General features: G+C 39.9%; 1 protein-coding gene across 5 annotated transcripts in view; it reads right to left on the bottom strand.

The window, feature by feature from the left end:
• PIK3R4 (phosphoinositide-3-kinase regulatory subunit 4) overlaps positions 1-25,630 on the bottom strand; it is a 1,126,702-nt gene that overhangs the window by 233,131 nt on the left and 867,941 nt on the right. For all 5 annotated transcript variants that reach the window (XM_044066738.1, XM_044066737.1, XM_044066739.1 and 2 more), the window contains exon 17: positions 4,252-4,352. In XM_044066738.1, coding sequence (XP_043922673.1) covers positions 4,252-4,352 — 101 coding nt within the window. The remainder of the gene's footprint in view (positions 1-4,251; positions 4,353-25,630) is intronic.

The raw sequence follows: 25,630 nt of genomic DNA, 5'->3' as shown, positions 1-25,630 counted from the left end.
GTCATTTCTTCCTCAGTCCATGGTAGTCCACACAAAGTTATTCCTGACAATGTTTCCCAGTTTACCAGTAAACTGTTTCAGAGATTTGCTAAAGAGTGGGACTTTATCCATGTTACTAGCAGTCTTGAATACCAACAGTCAAACGACCTTGCTGAACAAACAGTACAGACTGCAAAGCAATTACTGGAAAGGTCAGAGTGTGACAATACCAATATCTTCTGGAATTTACTTAATCTCAGAAATATACCCTGTGACAACCACTTGGCTCGCCTACTCAGAGACTTCTGTCTAGACAAACCAGAACAACCTTGTCTATTAGTTCTAGTTTGTTGGTGCCTAATGCTAAAAACAACACAGCAATCAAAGCCCAACTTTTTAAGATGCATTCTTCTCAGAAGTCCACCTATGATAAAACAAGCAGATTTCTTTGTCCATTAAAAGAAAGAGAGACAATGAGGATGCAAATGGCGAAAGGCTTTGATCAAATTGGTCAAATGAGAGATATATATGCTGAGCTGAGATCCTTAGTGGAATATGAAGTTATACAATACAGGAAAAACCACAGACATCTTCTTCCTGTATCAGAAATGATATCACAGCATTGTACCTGTGATACAGACTCTAGATCTCAGAGCATCCCTGACAATGTTAAGCTGTATCCATTCCTGTTCCTGATGATGTCCCAGATGTCCCCAGAATAGAACATTCCTTGACAACAGTTCCTATTACTAGATCCAATTTTGACTTTTATGTTACACAATCAGGTCGTATTTCCAGACCTAGTGTAAAATACACAGCAACCTGGACATAATTGTTTTATAAGTGTCTAATTTTGTATGATTGCATGTCAAAGAATTAGTTCTGTATAGCTGCATGTCAAAAGGTCATTTCAGTAAATTGCATGTCATTGAATACTGTCATTTCATATATGAATCATTTCTCAAAGAGGGAGGATATAGATAAGAGCGTGTGTATGTACTTTTAAGAAGTATTTTCAGATGTAGTACATGCAGACAGCAGTGCCATTTTGATAGAACAGCCAGAGTGTTAACATGTATGAGTGTGGTAGTCAGTCTGTTTATACGTTTATTTAAATTTAAGTTACAAAGCCTCATTTATGATGTGTTTGTGTGTAATAAAGCTGCTTGAACTGAACCCATTAATGTTCACGTTTTACCTTGATCAGACAAGCAACAAGAACCATGGGGTTTATTGTTGGAAAAGCAAGAGTTAAGATGGCAGTTACACATAAATGCAAACAGCCCACCAAGGTTGAATGAACTTACAGCAGTTACATGCTTACTCAAGTTGAAGGCTTGTCTTAGATAAGACAATATAATATTGATGCTTTTGAACATTTTTTAGTATGTCTTTATATGTTTTTCAATATTTAGTAGGCTTAATATGTGTTTATTTTGTGCTTATTATGAATTTGTCATGGTTGATTTTGAACTAACAGTTTTCTATATACCAACGGACAAAGTTTTATAAACCGAGCATTACGTTTTTTAGGTACTGTGGCTTTAAACAGCAGAGCTTTTAGCCATCATGTGACCTACTTTGAACGTTAAATCTAGCAAATGGAATATATTTTTTATCTGATGAAGTCTTATTATCACTTAAAACAAAAGTGCTTATCTTTTTTTATCAGTTTAAATCTTTGAACTGGCTGGAACTACGTGGTGTGGAGTCTGACTACCTAAAAACTGTGCAACACTTATTTTGGACTCTACAGAAATTATCTGGTTTCCTTGGGGCAAGTTGCAGAGAGTCAGGGTAGACAGATGAGATCAAAGACATCATTTAGCGCTACATGAATTGGAGGAATAGATAATGGTGATCTCTACTTGACTTATAAAGCCATGTCTGACCCAGCTCTGTTAGAAATGCTACATCTAAAGAAATCCCAATCCTTCCGCACCACATGCTCCAGAGACCTCAACCTCATTACCACAATCAACAGAACATGCTGAAGGGACAGGTTCATAACCCAGAGACTGCCCATGCTATGGAAAAGACTTCCCATACATGTCAAACAGAGCACCTCACTGGCCCTCTTCGAGAAAAATCTTGATGAGTGGATGGGAAATAGAAAATTCACCCCGGGGATCACTCCAGTGGCTCTATTTGACAGAAGCACTGGAAACTAAGGTTGGGTGGCACGATGCCAGGATAATCCTATGGGATAGGCTTGTAAAGGGTCCAGGGCTATTAACCTAGTACACACCTATGAACCTATGGTCTGGAAAAATGGTAAACCTAGAAGCACTCTATAATCGGTTTGCTTGAGAGAATTCTTTATTCTCCCAACAAAAAGCTTCTTTCATCTTATGCAGGGTTTCCCTGAAGGACAAGTTCTCGGGGGAGAAGCAGAAGATATGTTATTAACTGAATCAGAGTCAGGGTAGGATTGGGGGATACTCAGAACAGTATAATTCTTACTCATCCTCGGATCGTGAGGACTCATTCTGCTTGAAAGGAAACATTGCTCCTTCTTCTGGGAGAAGCTTCAGAGGTAGGCAGCTCTGTTTGGCTGGTCTCCCTAGATTTCATAAAGGCCATGAACTCCTGAGCTATCTTCAGAAGTTCCTGTGCTTCAACTTGGCTGTAGCAGGTAAAGCCTGGGTAGTGGGTTGAGGCAAGCTGAATGGTCTGAAGTTTAAGTGTCCATTTAGAAGGAAAAGTTTCAGGATGTGGTTAGCCAATAGAAACCTCAGTCCATGTGCCTGAGGTTTGTTCATGTAAGGCAGCCAAAGAATAATAACTGTCTCCCTTGGTAACCGTCTACCTATGGAGCGGCTTTGGAGTTGTCATACCTAAACAGCTGCTGCCATGGTGGTCTCCTGAAGGGTCGCGTTAAAGGGCTCAGGCCTAGCAGTTGTTGGAACAAGGGTCTGCAATGATGCCTCAACCGAGTTGTTGGGCCAGTTTAAAGCAGACAGTGAAGGTCTGTCTGTATCAACTGAGTCTTTTTAATTCAACTTTTTGGCCTTGCATTACGCAAGGTACTAGCTGAAGTAGAGGAATGAGAGGAAGTGGAGGGAACAGACTCCAAGGACTTCATGTAGGCTGTAAGGACTTCAGCCCTATGCTTATGAGTCTTATCTCAAAACCTAGCCCAGTCCTGATGATTGGAAATGTGCTAATGTCCCAGACAAAAAGAATGAAAATCTTTATGCAGGATTTTTTTCCCACACTTCAAGTAGTTACTGATCTTTTTAAACATTAATCAGAAGAAAAAATTCCCCATTGGAGTAATTACCTGAAAGCAGGAATAACTCAAAAGAAAAATGAGCTGACTGACAGACTGAGTGTCTGATAATAGAGTATAGCACTGAACTGTACAGCACTGAACTGCACAGCTAGAAAAAAACTGAAGATGCTGCTGATGGATGCCCCTCTTACACCTTGATATCTGGACATGGGTCTTCAGATGTATTTCAGCTAAGGACTGATGCAAAGACTCTGGAAGTCAGGATGGTCTGTGGCTTCTGTATGGCAGTAAGACCCAAGAATCAGTACTGCAGCATCGACAAAGAACATCTTGAGCATGACAGGTAGCACATAACCACAAGTGCTGCATACACTAGAGGCTTCTAGCTCTGGTTTCAAAGTATATTCCTTAAGGTAGGACCATTGAAACCTACAAGTTCTCATCCCACTAGGTGCCAGAGAAGATTCTTTGCTGTATTTGCAAGGACCATAACTGTGATAATCTTGACATCAAAAGTGTTATGACTGCTGGAAAATATACACTAAGTCTAAGATGACTAGTTCAGTCAAAAACTCTTTACATGTCAATAGTATTAAATTAATGAATGGTAAAAGGTGAATCTAATACTATCAATAGTCCAACAAACAATGCTTCAATATGTATTTCTTTCCTTTTTACTTAACTGTTTTGTGAGAAGGTCGTGAATAAAAAAGGGCCCCAAAAATCAAGTGTACATATAGTTTTGTTCAGAAGCACACATTTAAGACTAGACTTGATGAATTGGACACTTCAAGTGTAGAAATAATTTCTGCACTGTTAGAACAAATGATTACCAAAATAAAATTAGAAATGTATTTCATTAATGTACAGAGGCAGGTCAACACTATCTAATAACTTTACCTAGATCTTGAATAGAGAATTAACACAATCAAACGTAAGAGCTGAAGCAAGGAAAATACAATATTTCATTACGGAAGTTTTGCTGTTTAAAGGCACAAAAATCTAGAAAACTATACTAATAATGACTTAATCCAAACCTGTATTTCAGACAGTGGTGGGGCAGTGCTGGCCCACAGAGTAAATCGTCTGTCGCCAGTTTCCATGTCCCACATGGACACCTCATTGTTGCCTTGGCAAGCTGTAAACATTCATAATGACAAAATAATTAATGGAATGCCACACACTATTTACAACTTATTATGAAATATTTCATTTCAAAGATAAGACAATTTTGGTATGCTACTTTGACGTAACTAAAATGATCTGTCAATAGTATGCAAAAATGAAATAAGAAAATTATTTACTAATAACACAGTCATGAATACTTTGTTTAGAATGAATAGTTAGTGTACATGTTGAGTAGGAGAAGCATAAGCATCAAACTGGTTTACAATTCAACAGGTTTCATTTAACAACGAAAGTTGCACATCAGTGGATCCTGCAAAGATAAAAAATAAAAGACATGCTTTTACTATATCAGCTGATCTATGATGAGGACTCTCCCTGAGGAGTCATGCAGCTGGTTTTCTTCTTTTTAACAAATTTATGGCATTTTTTTCAAGATGTTCCCATGCCCAAGACACCTGCACACCCAAGACAGTACATACAATGACACTTTGTGATTACTATACATAAATTTTCATTCGCCATGCCTCCAGGTTCACCTTTTTGACACAAGTAAGCACTCACCTGAAAATCAAGAACGGCAAAGAAGACTTGTAGCCCTAATAGTATCAAGTTATACAAGCACATACTTCCCCATTTTACAGAGAATTCAGTGCTCAGGCACATCTGCCATCAATCATAGATGGAAACCGCATCTGGTCAAATCCCAAGTAGTATAGCAACCTATGTGGAAGAAGCCAGACAATCAGAATAGGACCAGCAAAAAAAGCCATATACAGCTTAGCATCTAAGCAGAAGGCCTGAGTCCACACCCTTGTTTTATTTGTGGCTCCTGACTGCTGATGGAACTAGGAATCAGTGCCCGTGCTTCTTGACACTGAGTGGCTTCACAGAAATTAGATAATGGAGATAATGGTGAAGAAAATGATAAGTTCTAAGAAGCTTCATATATTTCAACACTTTCTCAGGTGATAGCAGTCATGAAATTCAGGTAATGTTAATTAAGACTTCACCTCTAACAGTTGGATGTTGGACAGAAAATTTAGTTAACATTGTAGAAGCCTTGCTGGTGAGTCTGAATGCAGAGATGATAAAATCAGCAAGAAATGGACAGTAGTACTGCTGGAACTGAATTCCTCCTCATGTCTTAGTGAGTACCTTTGATGTGGACCCTGGTTTTACAAAATCTCACCAACATAACACTGATATATAGACTATATTTTACATAGCATATATAATGGACAGAGTATGTGAAAAAAATGAAAAGATAGCTGGGTGCACAAATCCCAGGATAAAAAGCACCCAATCCTGGCAGGCACACTGGTGCCAGGACTGGAAAAAATGACAGTGTAGAGTCCTCAACAGACAGAAGCATTCCTACAATGGGGTTAGGTCAGGCTCAAGGGGAGGATGGATCCCTGCTGTAGAAGGAAGCAGTAGTCCACAATAACTGGCAGGCCAAAAAAGAGCCATAAATATGATAGAGTGGAATACTGAGGATAAGAAAAAATTATATATATTTGCTATTATTCAAGAAGCCCAGAACTTCCAAATAGAAGATATTCAAAAAGATTAAGATAGGAATTAGATGAAAGAAAAATACTTGCACAAAAAACATTATCAATAGCCTCAAATGCAAATTTGTGTTTATTAGATATGGAAAATTTTACAGTACAAAACATAAGAAAAAGAAGGGAGAAAGTATAAAAGAGGATCAAGTAAAGCAGAACTTAAACAAATAGAAACTGAAGTTACAGAATTGCCTGCAAAGTGAAGGATGTAGTGTAGAATAACTAACTCTGGTAATGTTACAGCATGATGGAGCGGTGAGTCCCCAAATGGGTCTATATTTATATACTTGAAGAGACTTTTCTTCGAGCATATAATCATAGACACCTAAAGAGCGAATGGCCACGTCCTCAAATTTTTTCCTCGGGAAAAATTTAGTTGGCCGTTATCAGAAATTGCCTTTTTCCCCAACGTAGAGTGATCTCGGAGTTGGTATATTTAGTTAGGGGGGGGGGGCACAGCCCCCCCACTTGATTAGAGTTTTGAAGTTTGTGTTGTTTGTGTATGGCCCCGTGAATTTTTTCACAAGGAAAAAATTCATGGACATGGCCATTCGTGCTTTAGAGCGTTCACTCCTTAGGTGTTGATGATTATATGTTTGAAGAAAAGTCTCTTTGAGCATATAATACAGACCGGTCCCCAAATTAAGGAAAAACAGTTGGAATAGGAATTTGATTAGTTGCCACAAGAAGATACTCTGGATCCTTTAGTAGGAAACCAGTACAACAATTCAGCTGGAGTTGCACAGCAAGGGAAGGAACAGGAAATGGTGGCAACTCTGATGCAGGCAATGCTGCGGAATGATACGCCAGTGAGTTCCCATATGATACAACAATGGATGACGCAGGATGCAGCTGAAGAAAATATGCCACAGGAATATGTTCTGGAACATTCTGTAGAATGCCCAGAGGAAACAGAGAAAAAAGAATGTGCCCTAAGTTTAGAAGAAAATGATCTAAAGGAAGAGTTGCTTGATTTAATAGAGATGGATAGACATATTAAGATCAATGAAAGAAATATCTTACAGAAAGTCAATAAGACCCAAAAGGTTAGAAGTCTGATAAAACAAATGAACACAGTTAATCAATTAACAGAAATTCATGTGACAGAAGTAAATAAGATATATTACTGCTCAGCTAATTAATAAAGTCTCACCACATAAATACAGAGCAATAAGGGAAAGGAAGGGAATAAATGAAATATCACAATGGAAGTATCAAATAGAGAAAACTATACAGCAACGGTACTTTTCCATTAACGGGGCACCAGCCAAAACATCCAGTTGATGTGAAGTCACAGCTGTTTCTTTTTTTCTGCTTGTAACTCTGTCTTCGCCCTCCCACTCTTAGTCATTTTTATATTCTCAAAGTGTTCTTTTGCCTCTTTTCCTCAAATAGAGCCCAAGCCATAGCTTTCATTAAAGGGACTCAGTTTATTTAAGTTTTATCAAATGTACAGTACAGTCAGTTATCAAAATGCAGAAAATATTGCATTCTACAGTGTAAAATCAACACCACGGTTCAGTTACACTTACCTCTGAACATAAAAGTACAGCTGTCTCTGACAAACATTAATAAAGCAAAGTGGCAGTTTACGTGGTGGTTAAGAATAAGATCCCTACTGTGAGTAATTGCTTAAAAAGCAAGACGTCATGTTTCATGACTTCCAAGACATCGGATGTTGAGACTTCAGCATCTGTCGTTTTTTTTTTTTTTCCTTCACGGAAACAAACTCCGGTGCCGTTGTGCAGAAGGTTTGCAGCCATATTATATATCTTCTGAAAAGCACCATTTTTTAACTGACTTGCCCCAAATCAAGAAATTTTACTAACTTAAAGTGGAACACACAACTTCAGGATGTTTGTTCGCCATAATTTCTATCTGGGGCACAATGTTTATTAAATACATGCATTTACATCAGTTTAGGGAAACAAGCAGAAAGGACAAAAGATCCTTAAAAAGTTTAGGTACTTCTCCAGGCACGCTTCGCGGCAACAGTTCTGTTTCTCGAAGACTGTTGCCCCGTTAATGGAAAAGTACCAAAGCAACTAAGACAAGACGTGTCACTGTTATAAGGGTATAGAAGAGGGAACAGATCAACAAAAATAGTTAGAAAGAAACGAGATAAAAGCAATGCCCAGTATTAGAAAAGACCAGGATCTTTTGTACACTACTGCAAATAATAAACTAAAGATACCAGCACATGGAGAACAACGCAGAAGAAACACATATAACTATAAAGGAAAAGTACAAAATAAGCAATTCATTGATGACCCACAAAAGTTTTATAGAGAATTGGGAAACAAAGCAAAATGAACAGACACATCAGCAAAAAAGAAGAGACAGGCATTTTGGAGAAATATTTATGAAGACCCTGTGGAACATAATAAAAATGCTGAATGGATAGAAGTGAAAGAAACAGTAAGAAGTTCAAATGTACAGGGTATGAAATGGGATGAAGTAACGGCCAGAGAAAGTGAAACAAAATTAAGAAAAGCTCCTAACTGGAAAACCCCAGGCCCAGATGCAGTATCTAACTTCTGGCTAAAAGTATTAACGTCTTTACATGAAGATTTAACCATGAGTAAGAACTATTTACATGCACACCCCGAACAGACACCAGTCTGGTTAACAACAGGAAAAACGGTACTCCTCATTAAGAGTGAAAAACTACAGATTAATAACTTGCTTTCTGGCGACATATAAACTATAAACTGGAACTGATGACAACAGAGTTTATAGTCATTTAAAAGAAAACTCAATAATGGCAATAGAACAAAAAGGTAAGAAAAGAAAGTCATACTGAACAAAGGATCATTTGTTGTTAAATAAAGTCATAATGTAGAACTGTAAAAAGGGAAAGAATCTAAGTATGGCATGGCGAGATTACAAAAAAGCATCTGACAGCATCCCACATTCATGGATAAAGGAATGCTCAAGGATGTACAAGATAAACCCTACACTGATCAATTACATTACAGTAACCATGAAACAATGGCAAACTACTCTGCAGCTAAGCCATGATAAAGGCCAAATTATTATCCTGGGGATAAAAAATCAAAAGAGGATATTTTAGGGTGACTCTTTCACCACTGCTCTTTTGTCTTGTCCTTAACTCATTAATCTGGCTACCTAACAGATTAGGTCATGGTTGCAAGTTGTCTCTCAGAAAACAGCTAAATATAAAGGCATCTCATCTTCTTTTTGTGGATGACTTAAAACTGTATAGTTTATCAGATGAGGAGCTGAAAGCACAACTGGAAGTGGTCAAAACTTTCTTCACATGATATAAGGATATCATTTGGTCTTGATAAATCTGCAAAAGTAACATTTAAAGCAAGAAAGGTGCAGCACAAAGAAAATGTCAGTCTGGGACAGGAATGTGATATAAAGGAACTTGAGCAGGAGGAGTGTATAAATATTTGGGAAATGATGAAGGATTGACTATAAAAAGCATGAACAAATACGAACAAAACTCAGTAAGGAATACTTTAGAAGGCAGCCCTGACATCTAGGAACAAAGTCAAAGTTATTTGCTCTTCCTGTTCTAACTTACAATTTTGGTGTGATTAACTAGCCCTAAAAGGTACAAGATCAGTTGGACAAGAAAAATGCTTCGCGCTTTGCAAATGCTATATAAAAATCAGTGCATACCAAGACTATATAGTCCTCATTCTACAGGAAGTATGGGCCTTCTCGAATTTGACTATACGTATTGTAGGACTACATACATAGCTGCTGACCTCATCAGATCCCAACACAGATAAAGATTTGAAACATAAGAAGAACAAGTCTAAGATGACTTCCCTGTTTAGTTTAGCAGCAGCACATCATTGTCAAGCGGGAATAGAAACCAAATAAAAACTAGGCAAAAATCAGGCAGCAACTGAATGTGCCAAAAACAAAAGAAGGAAAATAAGATGAATAAGCCAAAGTATCGTACTCTCATAAGGATGTTAATAATAAATGTGCCGGCATCCTCATTGCTTGTGGGCAGAGGAGGTAACAATCAAAAAGTAAAGCTAAAAATCCTACGGTTACCTGTAAGGACCGTGGGAGCCAGTCACGTCTCGGATTAGAAGTATCACTGCAGAATCCTTTTTTTGCACAGTTCTAATTACTGGTGTCATGTTAGCTTCCATGGTGAAGCAAAGGTATTCTTCTTGTTTGGCCACTGGGGAGCAAAGTTACTTGCTAGAGAATTTCCAGCAGGTTAGGTTTGGTCAAAATAGAAAGAAGCCTAGAGACAATTCATTCCGGATCTGTCCTTTATTCAGTGTAGTTAGGCAAATGAGCACATTTTGAGACAGTGTTCAACTGAGCTGTAATTTATCATGAACAATGTAATGCGGGCAGTAATTTTAACTATGCCCCTTGGGCATGCCTCAATTATAGCAGTGGCTGAGAAGTGTACCCTTTGGGAATTTAGGACTGCCCTTCGTACTTAACCCTTAAGGTGCCGGTATAATGCCCAAAATATTAAAATAACAAAGAAAATCATGTCTTGTTTTATTAAACTTATCAAACCTATTAGAATGTGTCATTTTTGTTACATATAAATTGTTGATAAGACTTATGCAGTATAATATAGTAGTCATCAGTTGGGAATTATATGCATATTAAAAAGCACATGTCAATAGTTCATTTTCAATAAATCAGTAAGTTGTAAAAGCAGCAAGATTTTTAATGAGGCCTACAGTAAACGTTAAAAAGCGCTTTTGCTACAGAGGTGTTTCATCAAGGATGGTGCATTCCAGAGAATGATAGCGAACCCATCAAAATGCAAAACATAAATAAACATGAAAAGGCAAAAAAAAAAATGAAGACCAAAACATTATATTGAAAGTAGTCTCAAAAGAGTTTACCAAAACAGTGGTCTAGCACTGGGTTGTGTTTGCCATGTCCACAAACATACCTACCTAGCTGTTCAAGGGCCTGAGATCAAGCTGTGGCAGAGTTTAAATAAAGAGCTTCTTAGTATTGTAGGTACCTGTTGAAGAGAGTGAAGTGGGAAGGTTACGGGGCCACAAAAAAAAAAATTAGCTGCGTCTTAAAAGTAAGGTGCTCAACACTGGTGGGTAGTTGTGGGTCTAAACATAACCATTTGGGTTTACGCCAATTAGTCCATCCTGGCTATGCAAAAAGGAAGAACCATTACGTATTCTTGGAAAAACCCTGAAGAATCACTCAATGTAAGGGTAAAAGTCAACCTTCCATGTGCCTTAGATAAACTTAAGAATAGTTATAAACCACGGTCATGCTATGTGTGTGTGGTGTATTATCACAGCTGGGGAAGAATTATTGGAGGCTTGATAAAGGAAGTATGAGTGATAAATAGAGGAGCCACTGTCATATTTATGTTTATCTTTATTTTACTTTTATTTTAGGATCAACCCAAAGGTCACTGTAAAACTCTGAGATCCATGAAGTGTGAGTGAGGCATTTGTTTGCTTTAAGTAAAGCTGTGAGTAATTTCTAACTGTGAGCCATCTACGTGTGTTTGGCATCTTAACAAGACAAACAGAAATCAAGATTTATATTATGTTTAAAAGGCAGTGCGCCATTTAGCAGTTATAAATTACATGTTAGAAGCCGACCATCCACATGTGTATGGAGAGACAAACAAAATTTAGCTTGTGTTAGAAAGGCAGTGTGCTGTCAAGCTTATAATGTAATCTGACTGCCTAACTTATTGTTACATTTTATTGTGAGCCTGGGGGGGTTGGAAAAGGAAAATGGGACATTATTAGGCCAAGCAGTCCTCATGTCCATGGCTAACAAAAATGGGGACAGAGGGAGCACACATTGTATGGTGTGTCAGTACACAAATAATTACATTTTAAAACTGAGGGATTAAATGTAAAATATGGTCATGCTGAAATGTGTTATCATTGGAAATAAAGTAAGCAAAACAGAGTCAGAGTGAACAGCTAATTATTTTACTATCTAGCTGCAAGAAAATCGGCAGACAAAGCTATCAAAATCCCCACTGCTACTTTCTGGACTTCAATGAAATAAGATCAGTATAAATGAGCACTATATGTGTGTGTATCTACTTAGGGAAGGGGGAATAAAAAGTAGGACCACAGATTAGTGGTGGTTAAATGTTGCGGACAAGCATGGGCACAGAACCAAATAAAATATAGCATATAGGAGGTGAGGTATTTTGCTCTGCACACAGTCCATTAACTATATCAGCAGAGTTATGCCACAGACTCTGTGAAATAGAAGGAATTCCCTCCATTTTTTACAATCAACAGATGGTCCCAGCTGGTTCCAGGGAGTTGGTCTTTTCTGTAAGAGACGTGCAAGTTTTAAGAATGGAGGAACTGCAAGATCATCTGCATAGATGTATCGGGCTTACTTATCTCTCTCGTTCTCAATGTAGTTCTTGAAATAACTGATGTTTGTACAGAGTTTGATACTCTATTTTAAAGGCAGTAATGCTGATGGAGGGTGTGATGGCATCAAATAAAACTGACTGAATTTCTCTCCATTTATGATCTGGTTAAAAGTCTATTTCCCTAAATGGTCAAAACTCACTAAATTGAAAAAAAAAACACAAAACAATGTTTTATGCAACGGGCAAGCCCCAAGGTGACCATTTTGTTACAGGACCTAAACTGGGACACTTCAGGGTTGACCCGGGAAGCCAGGTCTGCAATCCCATTCTCCCAATCCCCATGGGAGTGGATATAGGGCAGCCATGTCATCTCACACTGGGGCAGGCAGGTTGGCCTCCCATCCTTCACCAAGCACTGTGGGGATGCCACTCTATGAATAGCACCACCTAGGAGGCAAGAGGCCACATGCCAGGAGGCCTGAAGCAATGCACATTCATCAGCACCTGGCATCCCAGGGGTGAGAGACTGAGGTGTACCGCAAACAGAGATGGGGGGACCCAGGGCTATCTCCCCTGCGAGTTTGAAAGCCCTAGGTGCAAGGCAAAGTGGACAACCAGTGTCATGGAAGTCTGGATGAGGGACTACCTGAGACTTCATGGCCCAGCAGAGTTCCATGAGGCTGGAAGATCCAACAGCATGCATGGCACTGCATGATTTTGCATCAGTTAGGAGATAACCCCAAAGGGGGTCAGTCCCGATGGAAGTCTGGAAGGGAGAGAGAGATGGAAAGTCACTGGTACAGGACAGCTCTTGCCTGGTGAGGGGGTATGGACCATGCCCCCTCTGGGACGGAAGTCTGGAAGGGGAAAAGAGGCAGATAGTGGCAAGGATGGGCAAGCTTCTGGGTGGGTGAGGGGGGGCAGGCAGAGTTCCCCACAATGGAAGCCCTTAAGGGAGAGCTAGGGCAGACAGCAGCAAGGCCTGGAGAGCTCCTGCCTGGGTGAGCAGGGTCAGGCATAGCTCCCCATGATGGAAGTCCTTGAGGAAGCACCAGGGTGGAAAGCACAGGGGCCTGGAGATCTCCTGCCAGGGTGAAGGTATCCAACTTCACCCCATAACCGACAGCATCCTTGAAAAATCTCAAAGTCCCCAGAGCTGCTCTGGATGGGAAAGCAGGGGGACTCTGAAGCCTTCATGAGAGAGGATTTGCTCCTTAATGGCCGAGGGGAGCCCCTTAGTGGCCGAGTGAAGTTCCAGAGGAGCAGACGGGATTGGAGGGAAGCTCCCACGAGAGGGTCCAAGGGCATGAAAGATCCGGCACAATTTGGTAGCCTGCAGGAGACATGCAGGTGGCGGAGTCCCCTAACATGGGGGGCCATGGCTGGGGAAGGTCTCTTGGCCAGGTCGAAGGGGAGGACTGTAGGGTTTGCCCCTGACAGAAGTCAGTACAGGAGCACCAGGCAGATGGGTGTAAGGCCTAGACAGCTCCTGCCTGGGTGAGTGGGGTCAAGCAGAACCCCCATGACAGAAGCCCTTAAGGGAGTGACTGACTGATAGTGGCAGGGCCTGGAAGGATTGTGCCAGGGGAAGGCATCTGACCTTACCCCATACCCAATGGCATCCCCCAAAAAATCGCAAAATCCCCAGAGCTGCTTAGGATGGGAAAGCAGGGGAACTGGTCCAACGGGGAAGCCAAGTCACCATTCAGACTGAGCAGTCTAAAGTGGGACATTTCTGTGTCCCAAAGACAATGTTTGGGAATCCAAAACAGAGACTTCCAAACTGGGACTGTTGGTCACCTTGGCCAAGCCCCCTACACCTTGTGCTAACTATAAATATCAAAGCCAAGATTTCACAGAACAAGGAAAAGGGCAAAATCTGACTCCTCCTTATGTACTAATCTCACAAAGCAAATGTTGACATCCTGTGATGAATGGTCATTTCAGAAGAGCAAGTTGTCAAAATGTTTGTAGCAATGAATGTATAACGAAACACTACATCTGGTTAAAAAGTTGTGGCTATCGCAAAAGTATTGGCAGATGGTTGAGGTGATACAGAGTACGTAGAAGAAAAAAATTACTCTTATTTGATTCAGCTCTTTTCTGTATGACCTACTTTGTTTTCTCTAATTTGTGTTGTTTTTACTAAGTACTTCTTGTTGGATTTCTTTTCAAAGAACCAAAAGCATTTTTCTGCTTAAAAATTCAGTGCCTCTTAATGACTCAACTTCATTGCTTGTTTAAATCTAAAATGATATTCACAATCATCCACACTCTGCACTAGGCATACAGAATAAATAAGGTTTTTAGGGGTTATTTGCCTACTGCAGTTAAAATTATTAATGGATTTTGCTTCAACAGCAGAAACAGTTGTTCATACAAAGGAAGAAACAGACAGTTGTAAATGATAATGATGAACAACAAAATTACAGCAATGCAGGAAATACAAAGAATCCTCACTCCACCTTATGTCAGTATACAGAAAGCACAACACCGTTTGGTTTTTTGAAGGGAGATGCCAGTACTCTTGACAAATTCCGTCTGAGAAAAGACACAGACAAGGTAAGGAGACCTCTAATGATACAATTTACAAATATACTGATCCCCCAAGAAAATATTCTGCTCATTCTGCTAAAGCTAAATGTGTTTATAACAGAAAACAATGAGTTGAAAATTGCTATTTTGAGTGCAAGGGTAAAATATTGCATGGTGAGAGAGATGTAACCACTAGTGGCATGTAGTGAAAAAGCAGAGATTAAAGTCCTAATGACCTGACTTTGGTTAGTGGTTTAGTGCTTGATGATGGTGTACGGAGAGCACGGGTGTGCCCATCTTGTGAGGGGGGGGACAAAATTCAGCAGGAAGCACACAGCTACAATCCCTTGAAAGGAGAGCAGCACTGCAGTGGACATCTAGTAAGTGGGCTTGTAGATCACCAAGTCACCACCTGATGGTAGCCCTCATTAGTGAGCACACTCAGGCATGAACTTACAAGGGAGAGGGCTCTGTGTGCCCCTACTGTGATGTGGGTTGCCCATCCTCCGGCCAGTGGCAGGGTTAGTGACTTACACAAATGCTCTCATTACTGGGATGCCTACGAGAGCACAAAATCCCTCATGTCTGCCTGAATAATATCCCTCTGGATAGCCCTCACCTCAGTGGATCTGAGGACTTGCTACCACTAGGGAAGGAATGAACTCGAGAGTCTGAAAAGAAGAGACTTTATGGTTGCCAGGCAGAGGGTTAGGGGAAACACAAAGGAAAAAAAGGAGATTTAGAAAGAAGGCATCAAGAATGTGGGAAGTGTGGGAGGGGAAAAGTCGAGGCCAAAAGGGTAGAGCAAGAAGGAAGATGCTCCCCAGCAAGAAAAAACTACGATGTGAGGAAATTATGCTCTGGTTATTTACAATAAGTTGGAATTACCTCTGTAAGCTATCCACAGAATAGTGTAGAAGGGAGAAATGTATAATGTGTTTAGAAGAAAAGTTCTGAATGTTAATGCTAGTCTGACAGCAATGTGTAATTATGCAAATGTTACTGTACAAAAAAAAAGCTAAAGATAAACAATGTTCAGCTTATGATAGCTAGAATGAATGACAACAACTGATGGCATACACTAAAAGACAGATTCGTATAGGGTTTAGTTAAGGAGAATGGGGTCAGTTTTCAGGGTTTAAAGTGGCAGGATACATCAATGGATGAGAGGGGAAAATAAGTGAATATAAGAGACTCAGGGAGGCCTGAAGGCAGAAGGCAGCCATTAGACAGTCACTGTACTAGGGGACATTCCATCTTGTCCTGTCTTGAGTAATGGGCCAAAAGGGAGCCCTAAGCAAATCATCATACTTCTACTATATCAGAAAAAATGGCTGTCATATAATAACTAAGGGAGACACAGGGGATTGAAAATTTGTATGGAACTTGCAGAAATTACCCACCCTATCAAAAGTGGAGGGCGGGAGTAGATATAGTTTTCTTAGAGGAGGGACAGTTGGTCAAGTTGAGAAAGTGATACTGAAGGACAATTTGATAGAATGGGAAAGGAAGAGACGATGGATGCCTCATTTAAATACCTCCATATTTATTTATTATTTTATTTATTTAACATTTGTTTATTGTGAAAGTCCGACTTGGAAAAAAGCCAATTTTCAGCAGAAGCCCGGGGAGAAACACTCCAGATGCATGTCTTTGAAACTCGGGAGGAAACCGGAGTGCCCGGAGGAAACCCACACTAATGCAGGGAGGACATGCAGACTCCGCACAGAAGGCACTCCAGCCGAGAATCGAAACGGAGAACCTCTTGCTGTGAGGCAACAATGCTACTGCTGCACCACTGCACCACCAAGTGATGAGAGTGAAAAGGAAGAAAGTATAGAAGGAAGATGGGTAGTGGCTCACTATAAGCAAAGGAAGCTTAGCAGTTTCTATGGCCTAACACTGATGATCCAGGCTATACTTTACAATAAGGAGTGAGACGGGGTATAGAAACATAAGAGAAGAACTTAGCGATGGACACATTACCGTAGCAATGCAAGATGGACTGGACAAACTAATGAATAGGAAACAGGAACAGAGAAGCACTTAGAGAGACTCCCAGAGGAATGGATTAAGGGATGAAAGGAAGAAGGCAAAGGTGAAAGACAGTATGTTTACGTTTTTCCAGCAGTGAGGCAAGGCAGGAAAGTAGGACTGAGTATGTTTTCTTTCCTAATGAGATACAAGATGAACTGAAGGGATATGGGTGAGGGAGTTAAGAACTTCTGACCATCCCACATTACAGACGAGGGGTGGACAACTGAGGGATATGGAATAAAAATGACTGAATAAGAATGGCAGGTAGTGAGAGAATGCAATCAGGGTACTATGGAAAAGCATGGTCATGCAGAAGAGGGGCAGTGTGTGGTGGTAAGACAAAGGAGAGTTTGGGGAAAAAGAAATAGCATTTGACAGGTACACAGCAAGTGAGAATAAATGGTTGGAGGAAGAACATGCTGATTTAAAATGGGAAGTAAAATGGAGATGATCAAGATTTATACGCACAGAACGTGAAAATAGAGGATGTGAGGTAACATGAAACATGAGGGAGACATTACTGTTTCACAGACTGAAAGACAGCAGGATGAAACTGAAAGGGACTACTAGGACAAGGGGCAGAGAAGAGAAGTAACAAACAAGTAACAACAAAATTTACTGAGGAATATTAAGAACAGTAGTACAGGTAGCCAGTGCAAGGCAGTTAGACTAGTGGATGAAGGTAAAAAGATGACTGAAGAACAGTGGGAAGGGTGAATGAGATAGCTCTTAGACTTCTTAGACTAAACAGCTAACTGGGAAGAAGGCAACAAGAGGGAATGATTTTCCAGTAAATAAATGTAGGACAAATAAGACAGTGGTTGATGCAAGCATTTAAGATGGCATATTAATGGGAGGAATTACTAGACTGTACTTATCAAACACCTGTTATGATGTTCCCAGACAGGATAGATGGAGTGGCAAATGAGAATAGCAATGCGATGACTGACTGATTTGTAGAATGCAGATATAATGGTTATGGGTGAAATATAAAGTGCTAGGAAATTGCTGTGTAAGGTGCAAATAGACTTGGTAAAAGAAGATCATTGGTGGAACACAGCAGGAGTTTGTTAGGAGTAGTGCAAAAAGACAGAGAAGAGGTTGATAGCAGGATTATTTATCTGGCATTCACAAGGCATTTGATTCAATGAAATATAGCTGTGATTGAGGAAGCAGGCTGGCCTGTTCTACAAAAATTTGATATCTTAAGAATGGTGAATGGTTGCCTCTCAAGATGTGGAGGAAAACAAGACACTGGTTCCTAACATCGTTCTCAGTGTTCTTCTTGGTTAGAGAAATTGCTGGCAATGAAGGTGACAGCAGAGATGGGAAAATAGAAGGGAAGTACAAGTTCTAGTTTAATATTAATGCACTTAGGAAAACATAAAAATAATTAAAAAGTACAACAGTATTAAACTAAGTAAAATCAAATTAAAAATAAAAGTAATCAGAAGATAATATCACCTTAAGTCAGATGCAGAGTCCAGCTCAAAAGGATAAGGACCTCTTAAAGCCCTTTAGTTTCAGGGACTCCCTCAGCCATTCTAGTAGAACTTTCCAAAGGAATATGCTCTAACAAAAAAAGTGGTTCCCAGATTATTTTAACCACAACTATGGACAGTAAGATATAGGCTCATTGGTTCACAGGTGTATACTAGGCTAAGAACCACAAGAGCCCTTATAAGCCTAGCCATGCAACCCAAATGTGATTCACAATTTTGATTAATATAGGTGGCAATTTACTGATTGCCTCTGCCCATCAGAGACATGGGCTCCAGACTAGGGGTGAATTTTGGATTACCCATCGGTTGGACCAAGTTCTGCTTAAATAGGGATAGGGAGGAACACTGCTTCCCTTGGATGGGGAGTCTGTTCCAGAGGAAGTGAATTCTCTGAGAAACATATCTGTCTCTCCAACATGTCCTATTTATATCGCAAGCAAAATTTAAGTATTTTAATCTAGTAGTTTTGATGCTATTTGTTTTGTGTGTGTGCAAAAGATTCATCAAAACAGGATTCAGGGATACCTTGTATGCCAGGCAAAGATCATCTCCCAGACATCTGTATGATACAGAGTAAAGAGACGGGGCTTTGAGGCTATCGAAATAAGACAGTGTTTACTTCCTGTATTCTTTTTGTAAGGAACCTTTGTGAATGTTCCTGTTGCTCCATGTGTCTGGTCAGGTACATACCAAAGGGGGCATTATATTCTATGATGGGTCTGATGAGGGCCGCACACAGTGGTAGGATGACCTCTCTGGACCTAGATGCTATACTCTTACTTGTAAGTTGAGCACATAGAAGCATTTTCTTACTAGCTTAGACTCATGTTGGTTGAAGGCTAGGTTACTATCTACATAAGTTCCCAGACCCCTGACAAGTGAATCAACTTTTAAGGGTGTGTTATTGATGATGTAGTTACCTAGGGTGGTAGACTTCCCAAAAGGTACTATAATGCATTTTTATTGGTAGTGAGTTGTAAGCCATGGCTTTGGCACTTAACGTTTGTCTGTATTAGACCTTCCTGAAGGGTGTTCTCATCTTGGAGGAATTCAGTGACTGCTCCCAGTTTGCAATAATCTGCAAATGTGGTTAGCCAAAGGTCTTTTCTCATTGGATTTGACATCTGAGAAAATAGATGCCAAAGAGGAGTGGGCCCAGCAGAGCCCTGGGGAAATCCACTACTTGACTGGCCTCTTTGTGGAGGTGGACTCACTGATTCTAGCCTCCTTGGTTCTATAAGTGAGCCAGCTTGCTGTCCAGCATGTTATAAATGGGTTTACACCTAGTTCAGTAAGTTTGTTGACAATGCCTGAGTGGAGTATTACATCAAATGCTTTAGTCAGATCTAGGTAGGCAGTATGCGCCACTTTATCATTACCTACTGCCTCAGTAAAGTTTTCAAAGAAGTCCACCAGATTCAGTAAGCATGACCTTCCTTTGATAAAGCCAACTGAGATGGTTCCAGTGTCTGGATATCTCTACGTCCTTGTTGATAATTTCCATAATTCTTTCCATGGCTTTGCAACTAAGACTAGTCAAACTAATTTCTTTGCAGTTTCTAGGATCTGTTGAAGGTCCTCCCTTAGGAAGGGGGATGACTGTCACAGTCTTCTATTCATGTGGAACAAGGCCTGTTTTAAGACTACAGTTAAAATAACGACTCCAGGGGTCCTGATAAGTCATACTTTAGACTATTCAGGAGGTATACTGAGATGTTATCTGGGCCAACTGAGGACATGTTCTTGGCTTTAGTGAGTGCAGCCAGTACATGCACCCTAGTTATAGTTGGAGGGGATATGTTTGACACCATTTCTGAGGGGATGGTTGGGGTGGGGGTGGGTGGTAAGGTTGGAAATGAATTTGTCTGTTAACAGGTTTGCTATGTCATCAGGCTTAGTGAATGTGGTCCCATTAACCACCAGTTCAGCACATTACTTTGTGCTATCTTTGAAGGCCTTAAGGTTATCTTTTACATCAGAGACTATCTTAACTTCAAAGCTGGCTTTGCTTGACCTAATCAGTCCTCTAAGTTGCCTATTTACTTTGATGAGAGTTTCTATCTTTACGGGAATTACGCTTCCTGATTTTTGCCATATTTTTTTTCCTTTTGTTGTATATCCTGTTTAATTTGGGATGTCACCAGGGCAGTTTGTTTCTGGGAAGAGCCCTGGGCTTACTTTTGGTAGGTACAGCAGCCTCAATGCAGCCATTGACATGGCTGTACAGAGTTTCTGACAGCAATTCAGCATAGTCTATTTTTTCCTCTGGATTTGGTGGAACACTGAATTTTGACAAAACATCACTTAATAAAAGGTAATTTGCTTTGGAATAGTTCTTAACTATTACTGGTTTTAATGGGATTATGGAGGTGATTTTGATTTCGGAGACAGCTTTATGGTCGGACGTTACCTGGGAGGATGAGACATTGGGAGGTGCAATGTTCTCCCATATTTGTAAGCACAAGGCCCAGTATGTCAGAGCCTATACTGGGCATATTCACTATCTGGTCAAAGTTGTTTGCATTTACAAAGTCAAGGAATCTCTGTACCTGTAGATTTGAGGCCATGTACGATTCCTAGTCTATAGAGGGGTAATCAAAGTCTCCTATGAGTAGGGTGTTAGATTGGATGCCAAGTGTCTCAAATAGGTCCAAGTAAGCATTGTGAGCTTTTGGACATGAAGGATGATCTAAAGTTGGCTAGGATATGGTATATTGTGGGATTTTGTCTATGGTGATCTGCATGTCAAGGACCTCCAACACATCCTATTTGATCACCCTAGAGTATGCTTGTTACTGATGCATATTGAGGCACCTCCTCCTTTAGCCCTTGTCTGTGCAGCTACTGGTCTAAAAATGTGGAAGGCACTGAAACCTTGCACCGTTGAGGTAACCCCTTTAAACCATGTCTCGGTGAATGCACAGACGGCTATATTCTCAAATAGAAGGGAATATATATATACATATATATATATATATATATATATATATATATATATATATATATATATATATATATATATATATATATATATATATATATATATATATATATATATATATATTTTTTTAAATTTAGGTTCCTGGCATTTAGCAGTAACATCTTGCGATTCAGTTGAGTTGATTTGCTATGTTGGTAGGTTTGTCAATTTGGCATTGCCTAAAAAATGCACTATGGGGGTAGATACATTTTTTGGCCAGTATTCAAAAGCCTACAGGGGGAGGTGCATACCATCCTTAAAGTAACATGGTCTGTTGACCATGTCCTCCCAACCTGACAAATACTGGATCCCCTAAGAATGACACCAGAAAGACAGCCAGTTGTTGAAATCAATAATTTTTTCCTCATACTGTGTCGCTATCCTCGGTGATAGTAATATGCTGCTCAATGCTAGGCTCATACTAGCCTCAGACACAAAGTCTGAAAGCTCCATAATATCTTTCTTCATAAAGTCCAGTGAGGTACATCTCAGATCATTTATACCTACGCTGTCTAGGATGGAAATATTACTGGTACCTGTGGCATAATGACTTGGGCGTGCACGTGATTTTGCAGATTCTGTCTCCAGATAAGGAAATAACAGTTATCTTGTCCTTTTTTAGGCCTGGCTAGAGGGGCCTCAACATACCTTACAATGGGGTCTTCTATGATGAGAGTCCTCGGAAGGGCATTTGCTTGCCTTAGGGGCTTTGTGTTTGGGGCCCCACTGACAGAGACAGTGTGTGTGTGTGTTAGGTGTTGTTTTTTTCTGCGTGCCTTTGGGCTTGATGAGGCATAGGTTTGACAATGGGTGGTCTAGGCAATCTTTACTGTTTACGAAGACTGCTTTTAAGGGTCTCAGCATACTTTAGTCTATGTGTGTGTTGTATGCCGTGTGAGGTGGGTGCTATGTGAATAGTTTTGACAACCTGCTGTGCACTTGTATGCAAGAGTTTTGCATCCGGTGTGTAAGTACACCTTCTTTAAGATTAAGTGGTTATCAGTAAACGTGAGATAAATGCTATACTGTCTCAAGATGCCCATATCAACCAAGCTGGCTACAGAGAAATTACGAATTTGCAAAACCATACTGTCCAGTCCACTGATTCATAAGCTACAAGGAGGTGCTGTATTGGGATTAGAAGGCTATTAAGGATATTTTATTGGTGCAGACTAGTAATGGTGCTTTACTGGAAAAGATTGTGCTAAACAATACTAAATTCTACTAATGATAATGTTTACACAATTCTGAATTCTACTAAATCTGTAGGTACTGCCACTTCCAACTAGCTGCTCTAAGCTCTTTGGCGCACAAGGTATTTGCACTATATTGCTGCTTTACAAGATACAGTTTTATGAACTGTTCTTTCTAGGTATTTGCTACTGTACAGAGCACTGCTATCCCACGCAAATATGCAAAATTTATAGCAGTACAGAAAAAACATTAAACGAACTAACTAATGAGCCCTTAGGCCAATAAAGTGACTACACTATGTGCCCATTTGTGCATTTTCCAAGTCCTATACACCAGGCAAACATCTCCTGCCAAATGAAGAATAAACCCAGTCCTCCTAATGTAAAAACACAGTAGAAGAGACCATAAGTGCAATGCTACCACAAACCACTTAAACAACTATCTGGAAATCCCTTGCTGAAGGCAACTTCAAGACAGCCTTACAGCAGTAACAGTGAGAGGAAGAGCAATTTTTTTTTACAAAAAACATCTGTGAAATGCACACACAAAAGCAGGAAACAGTAGCAATCATTCAAAATAACAAGTGTGATATAGCAATTAAAGGTATTTAACGCTGCCTGGAAGGCAATGGATACAAGTAAAACACTTCTGGAATGCAGGCTAGGACTCAAAGTTTTGCTGAGCTCCTGGAAAATGAGTAGGAGATAATATGTAGTAAAGGTGGTTTACCCAAGAACAATACTAGTTTGCTGGATAAGTACTCAGTATTACGGATCTATGGAAAACAATGGGTGGGGAAAATGTTTCAAGACCCTTTAGGCGGCCAGGCATATTTTTATCAACCAGAGAAATTGTGGACCATCATTAAGAAAGGGTTGAAAGAATTCATTTGGGAGGGGAAGATGACAAAGTGTTAAGTGGGATAAGTTTATTCTCAAACAAGAGAGAGCGCAAGGTCAGTAGCTTGTGGAAAAAATGCAAGGTGTAAAAATAACACCAGAATTTTACAAGGAACACCAGCGTAACTTCCACAAAGATATATCTTTATTCCAAGGATCAAAGATGTAGGTCTGTAGACCGGTTGTGGTTCTACCAGTCCTTCAGTACATAACCTGTTTTCCTAATGGCTTGTACATATGGGGGTATTTGTAAGTAGGAATTCTGATGCTAGATTTCTTAACTAGGCAAGTTTTTTTTTTGTGTGTAGGTGCTTATATGTGTACAGCTTTATATTAGATGTATGCAATGTTTTAAGGATTAATTGAGGGGTGGAATTTTTAGTCATGTGACTTAATTGCTATATTTAAGATTAATTGTGATTTTAAACTGTATTCTGAAGAAGTTTGACATTGTTCTTACGAAAGCGCTCAACATTTGGAATAAACTGGTGCTTGGTGACGTTTTTCGCTTCATTTTTTTGTTTTTCTAAGTTTGGTTTTTTGCTCTATGTTCCATGATATGTTACTTGAAGGACTTTGAAGCTTGACAACACAAAGTTGAGCAGGTACATTGAACCAAATAATCCATTTAATATTACAAGTAATTAATGCTTAATTTGATAAAATATTGCTTGTATTAGCAGAAGAAAACTTTTTTTAGAACCACAGAGAGGCCAGAACAATGACCAGATGGCCTGCTTCCCACAAGCTTTTTTCCATCTGAAGTCCTTTGTTGATAAAAAAAAAATATCAGACCAATCTTTAGAATAGCTATTAGTACTCTATCTAAAGTGCAACCCCTAATGTAAGTAAACTTGCAGACATCAGGCAAAATAGAAGCTATCACTTGGTCAGCCATCAGCACTTTCCAATGCTTTTTAATAATATGTCTAAAATATCCAGAGTTTAAACCATATGTTGTTAATAAAGACAAAGACTTTTCATAAATGGTATTATCTAAAGCAATATATATGAAAATGCAATATTAGCAACGTAAACTTTACCTTCATCTAAAAGCTAATACACCACAAAGGCTTTAGAATATAGTGAAGGAAAGAGAAGTTCTAGAAAAAAGGAGGATGGCGGGTGGGTAATCTGGACTGCAACAGTGAATACACTCGAACATCTACATTTATGGTAAGTGTACACAACTGTACTATGTTCTTCATGTTTCACTGTTGCAGTCATTACATTTGGGTAGAATCCCAAAGCTATGGATGGGAGGATGGAACTAAACAGCATTAGGAGCGGCTATAAGGCCCTACAGAACTGGAGTGGCAAAGCCTGCCCTGGACTTAGAGAAGAGAGGCAAATGATAATGCTTTGTAAATGTAGGAACAGAGCTCCAAGTAGCAGCTTCTAGAATGTCTTTGGTTGGAACTCCTCTGAGAAAGGCTGCTGAGGTAGAGGCAGCCCTGGTGGAATGTGACCTGATTACCTTGGGCACCAGTTTACCATGATGCAAGTAGCAGAAATGAATGCAGTGGCTTATCCACTTAGAAATAGTCTGCTTTGATATAGCCTTCCCCTCTGATCCTGCAGCAAATGCCACCAGTAGTTGCTCAGACTTTCTTAGAGATTTGGTCCTGTTTAAGTAGAATCTTAGTTGCCTGTGTATGAATGCAGAATCCACTCCCCCTTGTTCTGCAGATTTGGGTAAAATGTTGGCAGGTGAATAGTTTGGCTAAGAGCCACACTGGATACCACCTCAGGCATTAAGGAAGGATTGGTCCTGAGGGACACCCTGTCTGGGTAAAATGCAATAAAAGGCTCCACAGCCATGAGGGCCTGTAATTCTGAAACCCTTCTTTGCTGAAGTGATTGCCAAAAGGAAAGCTGTTTTCCAATATAAAACTTTATATCCACAGTAGCTGCTGGTTCAAAAGGAGGCAGGGTGAGCTTTTCCAGCACAAAATTGAGGTCCCATGCAGGAGTTGGTGATCTTCTGGGAGGCCTTAAATTTTTGGCCCCTCTAAGATACTGTTTTAGCAGAGGATGAGTAAAGATGGGAGGCTCCGTGCTGTAATAAGCTGAGATGGCAGAGGCATGGATTTTTATTGAAGAAAAAGATAGGCCCTTGTCAAGCATCTCAGTCAAGTATTGTAAAATCTGAGGAATATTTGGTTTTGCTGTGTCCGTTCCTTGTGCTTCGTTCCATGCACAGAATCTCTTCCATTTATCAGCATAAGATTTT

Source organism: Protopterus annectens, chromosome 3.part1 (assembly GCF_019279795.1).
Source record: "Protopterus annectens isolate FY-2018-M chromosome 3.part1, PAN1.0, whole genome shotgun sequence".
Taxonomy (NCBI): domain Eukaryota; kingdom Metazoa; phylum Chordata; order Ceratodontiformes; family Protopteridae; genus Protopterus; species Protopterus annectens.
This window is presented reverse-complemented; position numbering and strand designations above follow the sequence as displayed.